The sequence below is a fragment of the Amblyraja radiata genome, chromosome 15, assembly GCF_010909765.2.
Source record: "Amblyraja radiata isolate CabotCenter1 chromosome 15, sAmbRad1.1.pri, whole genome shotgun sequence".
Lineage (NCBI taxonomy): Eukaryota > Metazoa > Chordata > Chondrichthyes > Rajiformes > Rajidae > Amblyraja > Amblyraja radiata.
Window position 1 is genome coordinate 19,611,508 of NC_045970.1, and position 19,726 is coordinate 19,631,233.

General features: G+C 41.6%; 1 protein-coding gene across 2 annotated transcripts in view; it reads left to right on the forward strand.

Moving 5' to 3' along the window:
• Positions 1 to 19,726, forward strand: part of adam12 (ADAM metallopeptidase domain 12) — a 332,398-nt gene that overhangs the window by 297,300 nt on the left and 15,372 nt on the right. For both annotated transcript variants that reach the window (XM_033033702.1, XM_033033703.1), the window contains exons 16-17: positions 9,904 to 10,102; positions 12,563 to 12,640. In XM_033033702.1, the coding sequence (XP_032889593.1) occupies positions 9,904 to 10,102; positions 12,563 to 12,640 (277 nt within the window). The remainder of the gene's footprint in view (positions 1 to 9,903; positions 10,103 to 12,562; positions 12,641 to 19,726) is intronic.

Consider the following 19,726-nt stretch of genomic DNA (forward strand, 5'->3'; position numbering starts at 1 on the left):
AAAACGAAGGAGCTGATCGTGGACTTTAGGAGGGCACTTCATCCGAGGACGTACACTCCATTGAGGATAAATGGGGATCCTGTGGATAGGGTGAACTGTTTTAAATATCTGGGAGACCACATCTCAGAGGATATGACATGGGTATCACACGCCTCAGCACTCGTGAGTAAGGCAAGGCAGCGCCTTTACCACCTCAGGCAATTGAGGAAATTCAGAGTGTCTCCGAGGATCCTCCAGTGCTTCTACGCAGCGGCGGTGGAAAGCATCTTGTCCGGGAACATTACCATCTGGTTTGGGAATTGGTCTGCCAAGGACAAGAAGGCTCTGCAGAGAGTAGTGCGTTTGGCCGAACGCACTATGGGAACTTCACTTGCCTCCCTGCAGGAACTATACGTCAGGAGGTGCAACTCCAGAGCAAATAAAATCATGGGAGACCCCTTCCACCCCTGCAACGGACTGTTCCAGCTGCTACGGTCAGGCAAACGCCTCCATTGCCATGCGGTGAGAACGGAGAGGTTGAGAAGGAGCTTCTTCCCAGAGGCCATTCGGACTGTAAACGCCTATCTCACCAGGGACTAACTCTACCGAACGTTTTTCCTTCCATTATTTATTATGTAAAAGAATATGTGTGTTATGATTGTGTTTATAGTTTGTTTGGTTGTTTGTCTTTTGCACAAAAGTCCGCGAGCATTGCCACTTTCATTTCACTGCACATCTCGTATGTGTATGTGACAAATAAACTTGACTTGACTTGAGATGGTACATAATCCACTGAGTTCTCCCCAACACTTTGTTATAGCTCAAGATTCCAGCATTTGCTCTTTCTTGTGTCTGCAGATTTATCACAGTGTTGGTCGAGGGCTATTAGTAGTTTCTGCTCACCCACTTCCATGGAAGACGAGGAGTAGGCTACGTAGAGACCATAGCAGGCTTCAGGATGATTCATGCACCAACCAGGAAAGCATGGTAGACTCGGTGGAAAGAGGCCAGAGAAGGGAAGATGTCATGTACCTTTAGTGGGAAGGGTCTATCTTGGACTCCTACTGCAATAAGTACATCACTATCTGGCCCGATGCATTCCTCCCATTTCTCTCGTAGTTTAGTTTAGTTGAGAGATACAGAGCAGAAATAGGTCCTTCGGCCCACCGAGTCCACACCGACCAGTGATACCCACACATTAACACTATCCTACACACACGAGGGACAATTTACATTTATACCAAGCCAATTAACCTATGAACCTGTACGTCTTTGGAGTGTGGGAGGAAAACGAAGATCTCGGAGAAAACCCACGTGGGTCACGGGGAGAATGTACAAACTCCATACAAACAGCACTCATGGTCAAGATTGAACCGGGGTCTCTGGAGCTGTAAGGCAGCAACTCTACCATTACGCCACCGTGCCGCCTTGTCGAGCAAATGCAGAGCTTCTAGCAAGGTACCAGCGGGCAGAGCAGGCTTATCCTGGCGATTCCTGTGAATAATTCAACAATGTTGATCAGCATTATATTGAGGTGAATTAGCAAAATCACCTGAAATAATGAGCTGGAATTTCCGCCAAGTAAATGACCAACTAAGCTCACCATTTACCTACCTGACAGAATGGATTCCCTGCTGAAAACTTCCTCAGTAAATCCAATCTTATCGGTGAGTGAACATAAATCCCACAGAAGTACTGTGATAGCCAGTGAACATCCAAACATATTATTAAAAACTGTGGAGAATAAAACATATTTAAGTTTTCTTAAATTGAGACGTAAGAAGACTAGAAAACAATTTGAAATCAACATGTTTAAATTAACTCGGGAAATTCAGAGATTGTCAATTATCTGTAAATAGCCTGTCTCCCTCTTAGACTTTCCTCTCCATTGAGATGAATGTCCCAGCAGTTGCATAGTCAGGGCTATTCTGATACAGATTCTGGAATTCACTGCACATAATGCAATCAGAATCAATCAGGACTTTCAAAGAGGAATAGGATAGGCACCTGCTGGGCTACAGGGAAAAAGTTCCAGAACCTGCTCCACAATGGTTCCATAGTTACTTGTAGTGGTTCCAGAGGAATTGCAGTTGTCTTTCTGCCTCAGTCATGCTGCATGCTGACCTTTCATGCTGTCTGTGTGGTGTTTGCACATTGCCTATGTGACCATATCAGTTTTGTCTGGCCGCCCCAGTTTCCACCCATGTTCTTTCCCAAAGTGTAGGGGTTGAGGTGGAAGAATCGGGAGCACTTTAATGGGCATGTGAGTGAGCAGGAAAATAAATGGGGGAATGCGATTTATATCTTTGCCCTGATCGCCGACAAAGACTAGATAGGCCAAATGGATTCCTTATGTATTGTACGAAACTGTGCAAGGAAAGGCCATCTGGGATGGAGGGAATTTGCGAGAATTAAATAGATGACTCTTCAAATTTGAGAACAGTATAAGTACCCCCAGCATATAAAGTACTATTGACATTGTCATAAAACTTCATAATAACTACTTTAATAAGAATACATACAGGAACCATTTGCATAGGTAATGTAGGCTCGGAGTCGTAGCTTAAACTTAAGGCTGCTCGCATTCCACAAGATGGCATGGTGGAAACCCAACATGGATTACGGATCGGGTCAGCAATAGCAAAACCAGACATGGATCAAATCAGCAATAGTAATTGATCTACATCCTCCTCCTTAGGCTTTTGCCCATGCTAAATACAAGCATGCAAATACATAATATATAAGAATATAAAGCTAACTATCATCTACAGCGAAGCGGCAGAGGTTGCAATATGAGTAATGTCAGTTATAGTTAGTTAGAGTCCAGGATCTACCTCTAGACAAAGTCTCTGTATCTTATCACAGGCCTGCAGACCGGTCCTGCACGCGTTCGGTACAGCCCCTCAGCTGCACTCTTTACAGGTGATACCACCATAGATACAACCTTCACCGGGAGTTTCTCAGCAGGCGATGACTCAACCAGCACAGGTTTCACAGGGGACTTCTCCACAGGCCTTACAGGAGATTTTACCATCAACACCGGCCCCACTGGCGGTTCTTTCACAGGTGTAGAGACACAAAGTCCTGATCCCAGAACCGCTCACGGTCTGCTGTCAAATGTCCATCGTTTAAACACTCATATCCATCCTCTGTCCAAAACCCATCATCTGGGTCATCCGCACAATCGTATCGAACTTGCTTCGATGGCACCGGCTCATTCACCGGTAGAATATGTCTTTGGTTGCGTCTGTAGAGACCTCCATCCGATTGATTCAAATAGGACATTGGTTCCGCGCACACCACTTTGACTGTGCCCATGTGGTCATATCCTTTCTAGGTCTGTAGTCGGACAGTCTGTCCCTCCGTCAGCGGTTGGAGAGGACAACTGGAACGGTCGTAATCCGCCTTTTGTGTCAGTCTTTTATGTTGCAACTGTGCCTGAACTACCTGAGGCTCGTAGACTTGTGGTGAAGCAGGTGTCTTGAGACAGGAAGAATGGTTTGGGTCTGTCTGGACATTAGTCGCTGAGCCGGCGAACAATGCAACCACAGTTTGATAAGCCAGTGAGAGGATTTATTACAAAGTGCACTAATTTCTGGACTCTCCCAACATCGGGAACGTGCTTCCTGCCCCTAGCATGCCCAAGCCCTTAACAATCTTATGTGTTTCAATGAGATATCCTCTCATCCTTCTAAACTCCAGAGTATACAAGCCCAGCTGCTCCATTCTCTCAGCGTATGACAGTCCCGCCATCCCGGGAATTAACCTTGTAAACCTACGCTGCACTCCCTCAATAGCAAGAATGTCCTTCCTCAAATTAGGGGACAAAAACTGCACACAATACTACAGGTGTGGTCTCACCAGGGCTCTGTACAACTGCAGAAGGACCTCTTTGCTCCTATATTCGATTCCTCTTATTATAAAGGCCAACATGCCATTCGCTTTCTTCACTGCCTGCTGTACCTGCATGCTTACTTTCATAGACTGATGTACAAGGACCCCCAGATCCCGTTGTACTTCCCCTTTTCCCAACTTGACGCCATTTAGATCCTTCCAAGACTGCAACTATCAGTGAGATGTCAGCGCCAACAGATGTTGCCAGCCTGCAGAGATTTCTGGGCAGGGTTACTTGCCTCGGGAAGTTCACTCCCAACTTCAGCGAGCTCTCGGCTCCCCCGGGGCAGTTTACTCACAAAGACACTGCCTGGACATGGCACGAACGACAGCAATGTGCTTTCGACACACTCAAACAACAGATGTCGCCCTCCCTGGTTTATTTTGATGTCAATCAGCCTGTCACTTTGACCTGCGACGCATCCCAGTACGGCCTCGGTGCTGTGTGCCTGCAGGATGGCAAACCTGTTGCCTACGCTCCTAGAACGATGACGGACATGGAGACGAGGTATGCTCAGATCGAGAAGGAATTGCTGGCGATGGTCTTTGCATGTGTCAAATTCAACGATTACATCTTTGGTAAGGCTGTAACCATAGAGACTGACCAGCAGCCTTTAGTCTCCATTTTAAACAAGCCTATACATCCTGCTCCAGCGAGGCTGCAATGAATGATGCTGCAGCTCCAGAAGTACGACATCACTCTCAGTTACAAACAGGGTAAGCACATGTATCTGGCTGACACATTATCTCGCGCTCCCAGGAGGACAAATGCCCATCACGTAGCTGAAATGAACACTTTTGATGTTATGACAGTCGACTTTATTCGTCCTTCCCGTCAGGATACTTTGGTGGCTCGCACGGCAGAGCATGCCATCTACAGATACTCACCTCAGTCATCAATCACGGATGGCCTAGCAAGCAGCATTTGCTTCTGCCTACTGTTCAGCCCTACTTTCCTGTCCAAGACGAACTTGCCATTGAAAATGGAGTTATCATGAAGGGCCACAAGGCAGTGATCCCGGCTTCGCTCCAACAGGAGTACTTTGGCGCCATAGACAGAGGATATCCTGGTTCCGAGGCAACGGTACAATGAGCAAAGAGCATGTTTTTCTGGCCTGTTATGTCGGATCACATACGCCGGAGGGTGCAGTCTTGTGCTGTGTGCAACAGCATGATGCCGCATCAACAGAAATAACTTATTTTGCAGCACCCTGTTCCTGACCTGCCGTGGTCCACCGTGGCTTTCGACATCTTTGACTGGCACATCAAACAATACTTGGTCCTGGTGGTTCGAGATCGACTTGTTCCGCACAACCTCTTCAGCGGCCGTCATCAAGAAACTTGCAAGACACTTCTCAGTCCATGGGGCGCCTCGCTCCCTCTTGTCCGATAATGGTGGACAATTCACGAGCCAGCGCTTTATGGACTTTGCGAGAGAATGAGACTTTAAGCACATCACCAGCAGTCCGGAGTGTCCGGAGTATCCCCAGTCATATGGACCGGCAGACCAGGAGAAGACCAGCAGATCCGGGTCTTATGTATTTTTAGATCTTCTCAATCTCCGCAATATTCCACGCGATCGCACTTCTGATACCCACGTATAAAGTACTATTGACATTGTCATAAAACTTCATAATAAGTACTTTAATCAGAATACATACAGGAACCATATACATAGGTAATGTAATGTAGGCTCGAAGTCATAGCATGGCTACTCGCATTCCACAAGATGGCATGGTGGAAACCCGATGTGTATTACGGATCGGGTTAGCAATAGCAAAAGCAGACATGGATCAAATCAGCAATAATGATTGATCTACACCCATGTCTCCCTGTTCATCAACACACCCAGGGCCCTGCCATTCATTGTGTAAGTCCTGGCCTGGTTTAGTTTGTCAAAATACATAATTTGTATGTTAAATTCCACCTTTTACAGTTTCCCAATTGACCTGAATAATCTTGTAATTTGAGACAACATTTTTCACTGTCCAGTATACCACAAATTTTGGAGTCATCTGAAAACTTACTCATCATTGCCACCTGTATTCTCATCCAAATTGTTAATATATATAAGATGCACATCATGGGACCAGCACCGACCCCTGCAGCACGCTATTGGTCACAGGCCTTCAATCTGATAAACCACCCTCCACCACACTCCTTTGTCCCCATCTATAATTTGGCTAACTCACCTTCAAGCACATGTGTTTAACTTTCCAGACCTGCTTACCCTTTGTGACCTTGTCAAAGGCTTTGCTAAAGTCCATGTAGGTAACATCTATCAGCCTGCCCTTGTCAATTGATTTGGTCACCTCTTCAAAAAAAACCTCAACTAATTTGTGAGACACAATTTCCCATGCACAAAGCCATGCTATCTATCTTAATCGGTCCTTGCCTTTCCAAATGGTCTTTCTGAATCCCTTCAAGTAATTTTCCCACCGTTTATGTTAATCCCACCACCCTATAGTTGTTTGGCTTGGCTTTGCACCCTTCGTAAAGGAAGGCAGAACATTAGCCACTCTCGGGGCTGGAACGGTGCTCCGGTGGCTGAGACGGCGTTCTGGCGGCGGCGGCCTGAGTCCGGGGTTCGGCCGCTGGCCAGTGGACGACGTCGTCAACAGCTGCGTCCGCTGGACTGGAGGGCGGCAGCTTCGACCACCCCCGGGCCGCGGTGTTTGAACCGGCCCGTTCGCGGAGCTCGGTGAGCCTCGGGACTGATCCACCATCGCCCGGTGGGGTATCGCCTCAGCGCAGAGGGAGAAGAGGAGGGAAGAGACTGCAGCCCTAAGATTTTTGCCTCCATCACAGTGAGGAGGTGCTTGGTGGACTCACTGTGGTGGATGTTAATTTGTGTTTACTGTCTGTTCTGTTGTCTATTATTGTATTATTGTATGTATGACTGCAGGCACGAAATTTCGTTCAGACTGAAAGGTCTGAATGACAATAAAGGAAATTTAATTCAATTCAATTCCAGTCTTCCAGTACCTCACCCATGGTAAACAAAGAGACAAAAATCTGTGATGGTGCCCATCAAATTTTCCTCTTGCTCTCCCCAATATCCTGGGATATATCTGGTCAGGCCAAAGGTATAGCCACCTTTATTCAAGGCAACCAACACCTTTCGTAATGTGGATAAGTTTCAGGTTGCAGTTATCATTCTGAAGGAATGTTAAGGTCATGTTTCACTGGAGCTTCAGCCAACAAAGGCGGTAGAGTTGTGCAACGGTAGACTTGTGCCGTGGTAGAGTGGCTGCCTTACAGCGGCAGATATCTGGATTCGATCCTGACTACGGTTGCTGTCTATATGGAGTTTGTACGTTCTCCCCATGTCCTGCGTGGGTTTTCTCCAGGTACTCCAATTTCCTCCCACACTCCAAAGACGTACAGGATTGTAGATTAATTGTCGTGGTATAATTGTAAAATTGTCACCAAATTGTTAATATGCGGGGATCGCTGGTCGGCAGTGGGCCGAAGGGCCTGTTTCCGCACTGTATCTCTAAACTGAACTAAACTATACTAATGTAGCAGTGGAGATGGCATTTGGGTAACAATACCATCTTTGAAGTGAGGATGGTGTGTAAAGGGCCTGTCCCACTTGGTCGTCATTTGCGCCTCATTTACGCGTCATATGTAAAATAGGTCGACGCATCGTTATGCATCATCACGCGTCATCATGCCGTCTGGTGCGTGTGACATCATTAGAATACCCTGCGGCGCGCGGCGACACATGGTTACGCAAGGTGAGGTAACCATGCGTCACCACGCGATACACGTGAGACGTGCGTACGCCCATGCATCAGTGTGCTTACGCCAATGCATCAGCGTGCGTACCCAATGCGTCAGCGTGCGCATGCGATACCGCGTGCAACTGCACACTCCTCCACGCCTCTCCATGTGCCCGTCCCGCGCTACCCACACGCTACCCGTGCTTCACAACGCGTCAACCTATTTTACATATGACGCATAAATGAGGCGCAAATGACGGCCAAGTGGGACAGGCCCTTAAGTCTGTGTCCATCTTGCAGATGGTGTTAAGTACTCAACCAATGGATGGCATGACCTTTACAAGTGGAATAGTCTTTCCTTTATAATGGAAAGAGCCTTTGACAAGGCCCTGATATTCAATAGTACATGTGCTGTCCTGACAGCTGAAAATTGGCAAGCAAAGAGGACAGTTCCAGGATAACCCTCTATCATCCGAGCTTCTCAGATACACGTCAGTACAGCAAATAATCTGCATGTCAATGGAATGCGAATGGTTTTAGTGAAAAGGGAATTGGATGCAAAAGGGCGGAGGTACGCTTCAGTCACAAGAGACCACATCTGGTGTACTGTGTACAGTACTGCTCTCTATGAAAGAATGTAAATGCATTGGCAGCAAAGCAGAGAGAGCTTACTGGACTGATACCTGGAAAGTGCAGCCTGTCCTATGAAGAAAGATAGATGAGATAGGTTTGTATCTGGTATTTAGCAAAGAGAAAAGTGACTTAAATGAAACATATCAGATTCTAAACGGTCTTGACAGTTCTGGTGAGGATAATCACTCTTGTAGGAGAATTTTGAACTAAAGGTTGCTGTTGGAAAACAAAAATTAAGTCAGAGATGAGATCAAATATTTTCAATCAGCAGGTCATGAGTCTTTGGAATTCTCTTCTTCAAAGGGCAGAGGCAGATAGATGAAAGATTACCAGAGATAGACAGCATTGCCAAGCAGAGGTTACATTCAAACCAGCCTTGATCTTACTGAATAGCAGAGTAGGCTCAAGGAGCCAAGTGAATCCTGCTGCTAATTCATATGTGTGCATGTACTAAACTGACATTTCAGCTTCAAACCACATCTTTGAAGAGCCTGTATTGAGTGAACACCATCCCCATCCCTTTGTGAATCATTGTGGCAGGCTGAGGAAAGTAGCAACACTTCTGGAACAGGCAGGAGCATGGAAAAGGGAGGGGGTATCGGAGTGTGACAGGAGTCTCTGAACTATTGGTCTGAAACATGGTGATGTGCCTGTACAACCCTCCAAATGCTGCACAATTTGAATACCCATATGTGCCACTGAGAGCAACTACGTTTTAGAAGTTGCAGTGCTATCCTGTGGAAGAAGGAAGGATTACAAGTATTATTTTACAAATCCAAGGATTTTACAAACCTCACCTAAATAGCTAGTTAATTGATGAATTCCAAGATCGTTCATAAGGAATCTGGAATCCATTCAACTAATGCAGCCATGGGCACCAAAGCTTCCCTGCCAGTTAAACCATCCAGCAAGTTGAAGGCAGAAATACATCTCACCTTATGGTAAATCGGAGAACCACATCTTTATTTGCTTTTGACTTTAAAATTATTACGGAAATGTAATTATTATTTAATGTAAAACTCCCTTTTTTTACAATGTCGTTAGTACTTCCACCACAATGTACCTACGCAGTGAGTTTACTCAGCAGTAATGTTTTCCATGCAAATTGAAACAACTTGCTGCAGGCTTCATCATTTATTCAATGCGCAGGAGGCCTATAATTTATTTACTGCCCTGTACATTTGCCAGCGCAGACTGAAATAATGTTCAAATGAACTGCGAACCAAATCATTTCCTAAGATATGAACTAACCTAAATATGGAAAATTTGTAACTTAGTCAAGCAAATTAGCCATACTGTGAAGAAGATAGAGACTGGTGATATTTCATTTTGAACTCTGTGAATGATGGTCAACTGAAAAAAAACGTTTATTTTATTGAGTTTATTACAAACTAAGAATAGTTCTGAACTTTTTGATTGTTCATTCAAGCTGTTTTATAATATGTGAGTACCAAAAACAACGGAACATTATTTGTCTCTGTGATCCCATTCACGGTGGATATTTTGAACTTTGCTAAAAGAATAATTGATAGTTATTTGCATTGTATGTTCAGATGACTACTTTGGAACTGTACCATAACTTAATGAATTGACTTAACCTGTGGATAAATGTACCCATTGTCTCTTCACTGAATTTCCTCTATTTACACCAATTGTCTAATTTTGTTAACAGGGATGCTCGGTGTGGAAAGATCCAGTGTCAAGGAGGAGCAAGTCGGCCTGTTATTGGAACAAATGCAGTCTCTATAGAAACTAATATCCCTTTGCAAGAAGGTGGCAAGATCCTATGCCGTGGTACTCATGTCTATCTGGGTGACGATATGCCTGACCCAGGACTTGTGCTAACAGGCACTAAATGTGGAGAGGGAAAGGTAGGGATGATCAATAACTAATAACATGTTGACCATCCATTTAAGTAAATATCCAGCCATTCTATTTAGATTATTTACAGTAAATCCTCACAATAGCAGACCACTGGGGTGGGGAGGATGGTATCCATTATTGCCGATTGTCTCTGTAACCGAGTGGGGGGGGGGGGGAAAGTTTAACCCAAGAAATGCTGCTTTGGGGCGGGGGGGGGGGAGGTTTAAACAAGCACAAATTCACAGGCTGGTGTCTTGCAGACCCCTGGCCCCACACGCGGTGCACTAGGGATGGGTCCGGTAGTCACGCCGGCTTCATGCAGCTCGTTCTCTCCGCTCCTGCGACCGGAAGCACGTCACGAGGCACCATCTCAACGGGAAACTGACAGAAATGGGGGGGGGGGAAGGAGTGGGGGGAGTGGGCGGTGCAATGGGTCTCAGTCACCTATAATGAAAATTCACAATGTAGAGGTCCAGTACTGTGAGGGTTTACTGTATTATAGTCTCTAAAATTGAAGTGAAATTACCTTTCACTGCGAATGTCTATATTAGAAGGTTGAAACATATATTTATGTTGGAAAGTTTGAAAGAAAAAACAAACATTAATGAAGTAGTTCATTCCTTAATATCTTATGTACGCTGAACCAATAAAGCACATTGAGTAGATTCAGCTTTGTGGAGCTGGAATACACTCGAGCAATGAACACTTTACAACTCAAGCTGTTTGCTGTGGTTGCAGGTTATTTCCAGCTTGGTAAATTATTGGTTTCACAAAGCCTCAAGAATAGAACTGAGGAGGTTGCAGGCTAGAAACATCCCTACTGCTTCTCCTGGCTCCAGAGGATATTTTTTTCAATGTCACTTTTAAACTTTTCTCTTATTGATGATCATTAGGGGTTCAATATTGGAATGCAACTTAATGGCTGCAAATTTGTCATATCCAGGGAGCCGAGAGATTTTTTTTTTAACTTTTTAAGGCACATAAATATTTATGAATTTAGTACTAGAATTGACCACTTTGCTGATTGGTGCTGGCATTTTTACTGCTATCCTTTGCACTAATTTCTACACAATTTACTGCTGACCTGACAAGTCTGCCATTGCTACTAAAAAGTCAAAGGAGAAAAATAATTTGTATTTACAGGACAACTTCCAAGACCTCAGGACACTTCAATACAAATCAGAGCCAATGAATTAAAGATGGTACTTTAAATACTACTGCATTACTGTATCACCCAAGAGAGAGCCTATAGTGGGGACTGAACCACGGACATCTGCCACTGGGCTAAGGCCGACACCTAGAGTACAATGGAATATCTTCAAATCTGTGCCTTGTCAAAAATCTGATACTTATCGCCTCACCATTAAGTAGTACTGTAATATTGTTTATTAATGTTTAAATTAATTTTTGCCTTGCAGTCGATAAGTTTCTCAGTGATATGGATAAATAGCATGGGGCATTTAATTACATGAACTGTGCTGAAATCGGGACCTGTTCATTCCAAATCTTGCTTGCAAATCTTGTACTATGGGATGCAAGAACGTGCTGAGACTCATTGTGTCTTTGCTCTTTCTGTCTTGTTTTTGGTGAACTAGCATCTGTAGTTCTTTGTGCCTATATGATTCCATTATCATCTCCGAGCTTAGCGAAGGAAGAGGTTGTTGGGGATGGGGGGGGGGGGGGGGGGTGGATCTGGTTGTATTGAGTGGAGCAGAAAATAACATCTTGCATTTATATGAAGTATCCTTTAATAGTAAAATGCTGCATCTTAAGAGTAATATCAAACCTAATTTGATGCCAAGGCACAAAATGAGATATTCAACTGGATACCTGTCCTCAGTTTTCCTGTTCTTCCTTAAAATTTGATCATTTTAAATTAGAAAATGAAAGATAAATACAATATTATGACAATTGCAAATTTAGAAAACAAAAATACAAACGAGCAAAAACAAAGACTGCATTAAGTATTAATCTAACGTTCAACATGGGTTTTCTGGGACTGTGTTCTATTCACCAGAAAGTGCTGCACGCCATCTCTTCCCTTGCTGCCTCCATATCCCTCAGCATGCCAGATCTAAAATGTAATCCCCATGTGTTAGATTTCAGCATGTACTCGCCACATCCTGATCTCAGCAGCTTCCTCTTGAACTCTAATTCCTCGCTGATAGCTTTTGATCACCTCTCCTAATGTATCATTTTTATTGCCACAGGGGCTTTTTTCTAATTACAATTCAATGAAGCACTTTACCATGTTTTTCTACATCAAAAGGAGTTGGGATTGTTGTTCGAGCTACTTAAAGCAGGGATATCTGCAGACTATTATTGTACATTATACCATAAGAAAAAAGTAGCTGCTTCATACAAAGAAATTGAAAGGCCTGAGAGAGGCACTACTTCCTGCTTAACATATACATAATCAAAGTTATTCATGTACGCTTAGAATAACACAAATGTTTCTGTTTTCCCAGATCTGTCTGAACAGACAATGCCAGAACATCAGTGTCTTTGGAGTGTTAGAATGTGTTTCCAAGTGTCATGGGCAAGGGGTGAGACTATGTATTGTTACTTTTTTTTAATGTTATGTTTTTGTCTTAATACTAATTATAAAAAGGCTGTTTGTGAAGATACCCCAATTTCTTGGTCTGTGGAGCTTACTTAAGTGTAATGCAGATATAAAGGCAGCCTCATCAACAAAATCAGTTTAAATCCAATGATCAGTTCTGAAGGAAAAGTTGTTCTGCTTATTTTTAAATTAGCATCTAAAACTGATCTTGTTCTCAATTAAAAATATAAATGAGATGCTGAATAGTTGAATATATTCTAAATGAAAAATTAAGTCTAAGCCTGCAGCCAATATTAGCAAAGCAAAATTGAAAAAAAAAATCGAAGCTTGTAATATATGTAGAATTTAAGAAATAATAAGAAAGAGATTAGCAACAACAATCAAAAACACATTTTCATCAGTAATGCCACCTTGGGCTGCAGGTTTCTTTGATGTACTTCTGAGGAAAGATATGAATAAGCAACATTTCTCTGCTGGATATTTTCTGAGAATATTTTGCAAGTAGGCAAAGATCATTTGAAGTTATGTATAGTAAACACACACACGTGTATGTTGTATGTATGCGTGCGTGTGTGTCTGTGCGTGTGGATGTCTCTGTGTGTGAGTCTGTGACAGTGTGTGTGTGTGTGTGTGTGTGGTTCAACACGTCAGGTAAAACATGACTAGAATACTAGAAAAGTAAAACACCCAGGACCACCCCATGATCCAAGTTTCACACTGATTTTATGCCAAAATATCAAATTCCCGTACTTCTTTGTGATTAGAAGATTCAAGATTTAATTTAATTGTCACATGTACCAATTAAGGTACAGTGCAATTTGAGTTGCAAAAAATCAGCCAGATTTCCCTCCAAACACTTAATTAAAGGCTATATTTACTCCAGAGGAACAGGTTGTTGATAACGGCAAAATGTGAAAAAGCTTAGCTGAATTCATCTTAGTATTTCTTTAGTTTTTACTCCGGACTGTCAGATTACTTATCCTGTTTTTCTTTCAAGTACCTCCCCACACCAAGAAGATTTGGAATCCTCAGAAAGACAATCCAGTTTGGGAAAACTCATTCAAATTAGTCAGGCCCATTGTACAAGCAACAATAACACATGCGCAAGTGTCTGCCAGTTTCTGGCCCAACTTTAGAATTTTCCAAAGATAGACACAAAAAGTTGCAGTAACTCAGTGGGTCAGACAACTTCATAGGAGAAAAGGAATAGGTGATGTTTCTGGTCGAGACCCGTCTTCAAACACCCTGCTCTGTGATCATCCTCTCTCGCTGATCTCCCTCTGTGATTAGCTTTGGTTTAAACCAGCATCTGCAGTTCCTTCCTGCACATTTAGAATCTTCCATCTGGAATCACCCTCATCTGAATTCTTACTAATCTGTGATTTATATTGCTGAATATTTCATTTTAACACAGTTCTAAATATTTGTTTTCCACAGTGGTAGGTTATTACAATTTCTCACTTGTGGATCTTACTTGCTGCACGAAACTGTGATGAAATATTAATATCTGATTGACTTATACCATTTATGTTCTCATAGTCACAACCTAGCTATCAGATTACTTCAAGATTCTGTAAATATTGGTATTCCATTTTTATAACATTATTTATACATATTATTAATGTTAATAAAAGTCTCCATTGGACACAACTAAAAATATAAATCAAATCACAACATCTATTTTCTCCGGTTGTTTGATAATTTATTATCCTATTTTGTGCACCTGCATATATCCAAAGAGCTTGTATGGCCGTAATTATATTCAGAAGCAATACCAGGCAATATAAGAGCTGTCATTGTTTAGCTTAAGTTTATTGCCTTTACTCTTCTGAAAGTGATTACTACAAAGTCACGGTTTAGGTTAGCACAGCTGCTGATCTACCAATCAATTCCAAGTTCATCCAGTGAGCTGAATGAAATGCTAATAGTTAAAACGGTGAAGTATAATTGAAAGATAAGCATTCACAAAAGAAGCGAGAAGACCTTCAGATCCATGAAACTCAGTCTATCCAATCAACCAAGCAAGCTATCAACAGCAAGCAACACAAAATGGTAGTTAAAGAAAACTTGGGGCAAATGGTGGCGCAACAGTAGAGTTGCTGCCTTACATTGCCAGAGACCCAGAAACCAGCCTGACTTCGGGTGCTGTCTCCACGGAGTTTGTACGTTCTCTACCTGTGACTACGTGAGTTTTCTCCGGGTGCTCCAGTTCCTCCCACATTCCAAAGATCTGCAGGTTTGTAGGTTAATTGGCTTCTGGAAATTGTAAATTGTCGCTAGTGTTTAGGATAGTGCCAGTGTACGGGGAGTCGAAGGGCCTGGATCCAGGCCATATCCCTAAAGTGTAAAAAAACTGTTGCATTGATGCAATATATAATGGGGCAACAAACTATTATATAGAAAGCTAACTCACACAATCCTTGCAGATATCTCTACAGAACTGAAATGGCAACGAATATCAATCAAGCCCATTAGCTTGTCCTGTGCGCTGGTTAATGGACTGTGGTACAAGGCAGAAAAAATCACTCGTAAAGTTGAACATAATCCTTAGGTGGCAAAGGGAGAACTGATGTATAATTTAACTGTGCCAATCTTTTGGTGTTAATATATCTATTTTGATCTGATCTTTATAAAATCAAAAGATAATTTTAAGACAAGAAAAATCACTGTGTTCACCCTAACAAGCTTGTTATAAGCATTCTAATGAAAAGGTTCAGGTTATGTTTCCAGCAATCTCCCTTTCTCTCTGTCATGACTGCTTTGCCTTTAAGGTGTAGGAGAACGAGTTGATCTTTCTCATCCTGAAGCCTGTTCTGCCACGCAATGAGATAATGACTAAACAGTGACTGAACACTCTGCCCCCTATCTTTCTTTTCCTTGTCTACAGAAAAGCTGTTCGTCTTTAATGACCGATTGAGGGAACACCTATTGTTTTCTGAGGAAGGGATTTCCACACTCACCACGTCTTTTGTGTGACGAAATATCTTTCCCAATTACTCACCTGAATAACCAGGCTCTGATTTTTAATCTTATGCCCTCGTGTCAAACACCTCCCCATCAACAGGAAAAGTTACCATCTACCCTGTCAGTTCATTGCAAAGTCTTAATATCACCCTGACAAATCATCTCTTATCCTTTTCTATTTCAAGTCTCCCAGTGTAACTTCTCCCAATAAGTTAAACACTTATGAGCTTTCGCAGAGCTTCTCACAAGGCTAATGCTTCCTTACTAAATAAAGTGTGATCCCCAGAATTGTTGCACAGTGCTCCAGATATGGTACAATTAAGACCCAAACTCTTCAATGATTTCCTTATAGGAGCTATTCAATCCATCAAGCTAGTTCTCACAGCAATCTCGTCACTTCCACATTTATCTGTGACCTGTTCAATTTATTTAGTAACATCATAGTTATCACTGTAACATCATAGTTATCTTGGATCCCGAAACATCTTGCATCTCCACTGTTGTGAACAGTTCCTTTTTTAAACGGATCTTAAACTTATCAATTTTCGACCCAGAAAAATGAAAGATTAATGCTCACCTGAAATGTATCTGTCAGCTCTGCACACTCGCTTAATCTATCAAAGACTTTTTGTAATTTTATGCTTTCACTGGCATTAACTATATTCACCAATCTTTGTGTCGCTTAAATGTGTGGATTTCACCCTTGTTATCTGAGTCATTAGTTGTGAAACAGCAGAGATTCATATAAAATAGCACTGGTTAGTGGAAATATTAAAGCACCAAGCCAGTTTCCTAATCAGTTTAGTAGCTTGACTTCAATTTGACAAGCTTTAATTTTTAATCTTATTATACAAATTCATTCAATTGCCTCTTAGTAGCCTTGACAAGTGAGAATTTCAATTACAAATATTTAAAATTAAGTAAAAGAAACGTTACATTTAAAGTAAGCTTAAACTCAATTTAGTATTTAAGTCTAAACCATTTAGAGATTGAAAATGCTGGCTACTACATTAATTCCATAAATATTGTTTAAATGGAATGATATACACTGCTCAAATAGAGCAATATGAAAAATATTTTAAACAGTTTTAGTAGGATTTCCACATATGTAGTATTAATAAATCTCTTTTTAAAAATGTAATGTAATTTTAGGTCATAATAAAATATGTAAATATATAAAAGCCTTGATATAGTGACAAGCACATGTGAAATCTTCACAAGTGCTCAGTTAAGAGTACTGAGTATTCTGCAATATAATCATTAAAATTATTTGGGAGAACTGTGAGGCTTTAAACACGGTACAATATAGTTTCATAAAGATTCTCCCTGCTAAAAAGGAAAGACAAAAGGAAGAAAGACATGATACATTTTCTTCCTTAGAACAGCACAGAATGCAATATGATTAAACCCTTTTAAGATTATGAAAAGATGGAGTAGGTAGCAGACTATTCATTATGCCTGAGGTACATAGAAACAAAACATGTCGAACATGGAGAGACTTACGGGCCTGTCTCGCTTACGCGGTTTTCTTCGGCGACTTGCCGGCACGCGTCATAGTCGCAGCAGGTTGCTGAAAATGTTCAAAATGTTCAAAATCCAACGGCAACCCAGTATTCAAATATGAATAATAATCAGAGGAGAGTAAACAAGCACAGAGACCACCATCTCACCAGCCATTCCTTCCTGTTTTATAATTAACTAACTTTCGCGCATACATACGGGACACTAAAGTCAGTGATATTGTAAATAGTGAAGATAGTTGTCAATCATTACAGCAAGATCTTGATCGGTTGGATGGAAATAGTCGATGGAATTTAAAACAGAGACATGTGAGGTGTTGCATTTTGGGAGCACTAATATGGGCAGGACCTACACAGAGAATAGTGGGGCTCTGGGGATGTTGTAGAGCAGAGGGATCTAGCAGTGCAGGTGCATGGCTCCTTGAAAATGGGGTCACAGGTGGAGGGTAGTCAAGAAGGCTTTTGGCACATTGGCCTTCATTGGTTTGAGTATTGAAGTTGGGAGGTCATGTTACAGTTATATAAGATGTTGGTGAGACCACATTTAGTATTGTGCTCAGTTTTGGGCACCGTGCTGTAGGAAAGACCGTGTCTAGCTTGAAAGGATTCAGAGATGATTACTAGGATGTTGCCAGAACACAAGGGCCTGAGCAATAGGGGGGGGTTGAGCAGGCTAGTGATTTATTTATTGGAGCGCAACAGGATGTGGGGTAATCTTATAGAGGTGTACAAAATAATGTGCGGAATAGATTGGGTGAACAAGTCTTTTGCCCAGAGTAGAGGAATCGAGAACCAAAAGACATTGGTTTAAGATGAGTGGAGAAAGATTTAATGGGAACCTGATGGGTAGCTTTTTACACGAAGGGTGGTGGAGGAGATAGTTGAGGCAGGTTTTTATCACAATGTTTAAGAAACATTTAGACATGTACATGGATAGGGTAGGTTTGGAGGAATGTGGGCCAAAAGCATGCAGGCGGGACTTATGTAGATGAGGCATGTAGTTGGGTCACTATGCAGACCTGTTGCAAAATGTTCTCATTAATTAAACATAGTCTGAGCCAAGTGTGATTTTGAATAAATCCATCTATAGTCTCCTTCCCAGTCCTGTACATTATCGGGGCTCTTAACAAGCTGTACAAAATTCCTTTTTATCATTGTGCTTTTGAACTAATTTTTGGGGAAAGCAAAAGCAAATAAATTACTATGGAAAACAATGCAATACACATAAGCAAGTAGTGGGCAGCACTTCATTCCCATATTGCATCACTGTTTATATATTAAGGGTGATTTTGAACTTTGTTCCAAAGCTTAAAGTAGGATATGAGTCAGGCACATTTTCTTTCATGGGAAGTGGGTAATTTACTGTCTTTTTGTTTTCATTCATTTGGAAAGATAATTGGGCAGCTTTCTCCATTCATTCCTAAATTCAGTGTGTGTTATGCTCCACCAGCAAGTTGAAAATTAACCCCGTTTGCTTTTCCAGCAAAATTACCATCTGGATTAAAATTTGGCCCATTATTTACTGTTACAATGTAAGATTGCCAAGTGTAATTACGATTACAGTTAAAAACCTTTTTTTTAAATAATAATAAATCAAGCTAAAACGATTTACAAGCTGTGTAAAATCCTTTTTAGGTATTAAGGCATAGTTTATGTTGAAAACTATTCTCATTATCGAATAATCGGATTCAGTACTAAACTCTTTGATTTTTACTCATTCAAAAAGCCAGTTTAGCTGAATTTTTATCTATTCATTATAGGACTAACAGGCTTTAGCTGTTATTTTTTATTTGTTATTTATTTATTTATTATTTTGTTTTATTTATTTGCATTCCATTTCAATATATTGATTCCTCGTCAAAGGTAAAATTTTATAGATCCCACAAATTCAGATTCGGGTAACAAGTGACCTTCTTTCAAACTCCATTTGTTTACTGTAATATAGGTTTTCTCAAAATACTTTGAAATTGAGAATATTGTACTTTAAAATCTTCTTCTTCTTGCGTATGGCGTGCACAGCCTAAAGTTGTAAGCCAACTTGTTCCGTTTGATCTTCTGTTTGTGCACGCCAGGTTGATTGCATTCGTTGAAACAGGGTGGACCACGTGAAGGTTGCAATCTCCCACCCCTACTTTAAAATCAATGTAAAGGCTGTATGAACCTCATTTAAAATAAAACACTACATGTTTTTAATGTATTTTCCCTACATCATCTAAAAAGAATGGACTAAAACATTGTAATCCTTCATAGATTACAGTTTTTTCTGCTTCCGGTGTTAATCAATGCTCAAAGGATGAAGCACCCAGTAGGTAACTGTCCACCAGCAGAGCCCATCGAAAATGGATGTGATGTTCCAAATGCATTAAATTAGATTGGAAAATTATGTGCGGAGTGTAGTTTAAGTTTAGATGCGTGTTGCCGGGAGTCATGGCTCCCTGCTAGGCAAGAAAAGCCAGTAAACTACCCCCTTTTTATGCAGCAGAAGTAGACAAGCAATGGGTGGGAGTGATGGAAGGCCGTGAGAGAACCAAGGATGCAGTTGGCCAAACTTAAAGACCGTTTCTCATTCCCAAATTTCCAATGTT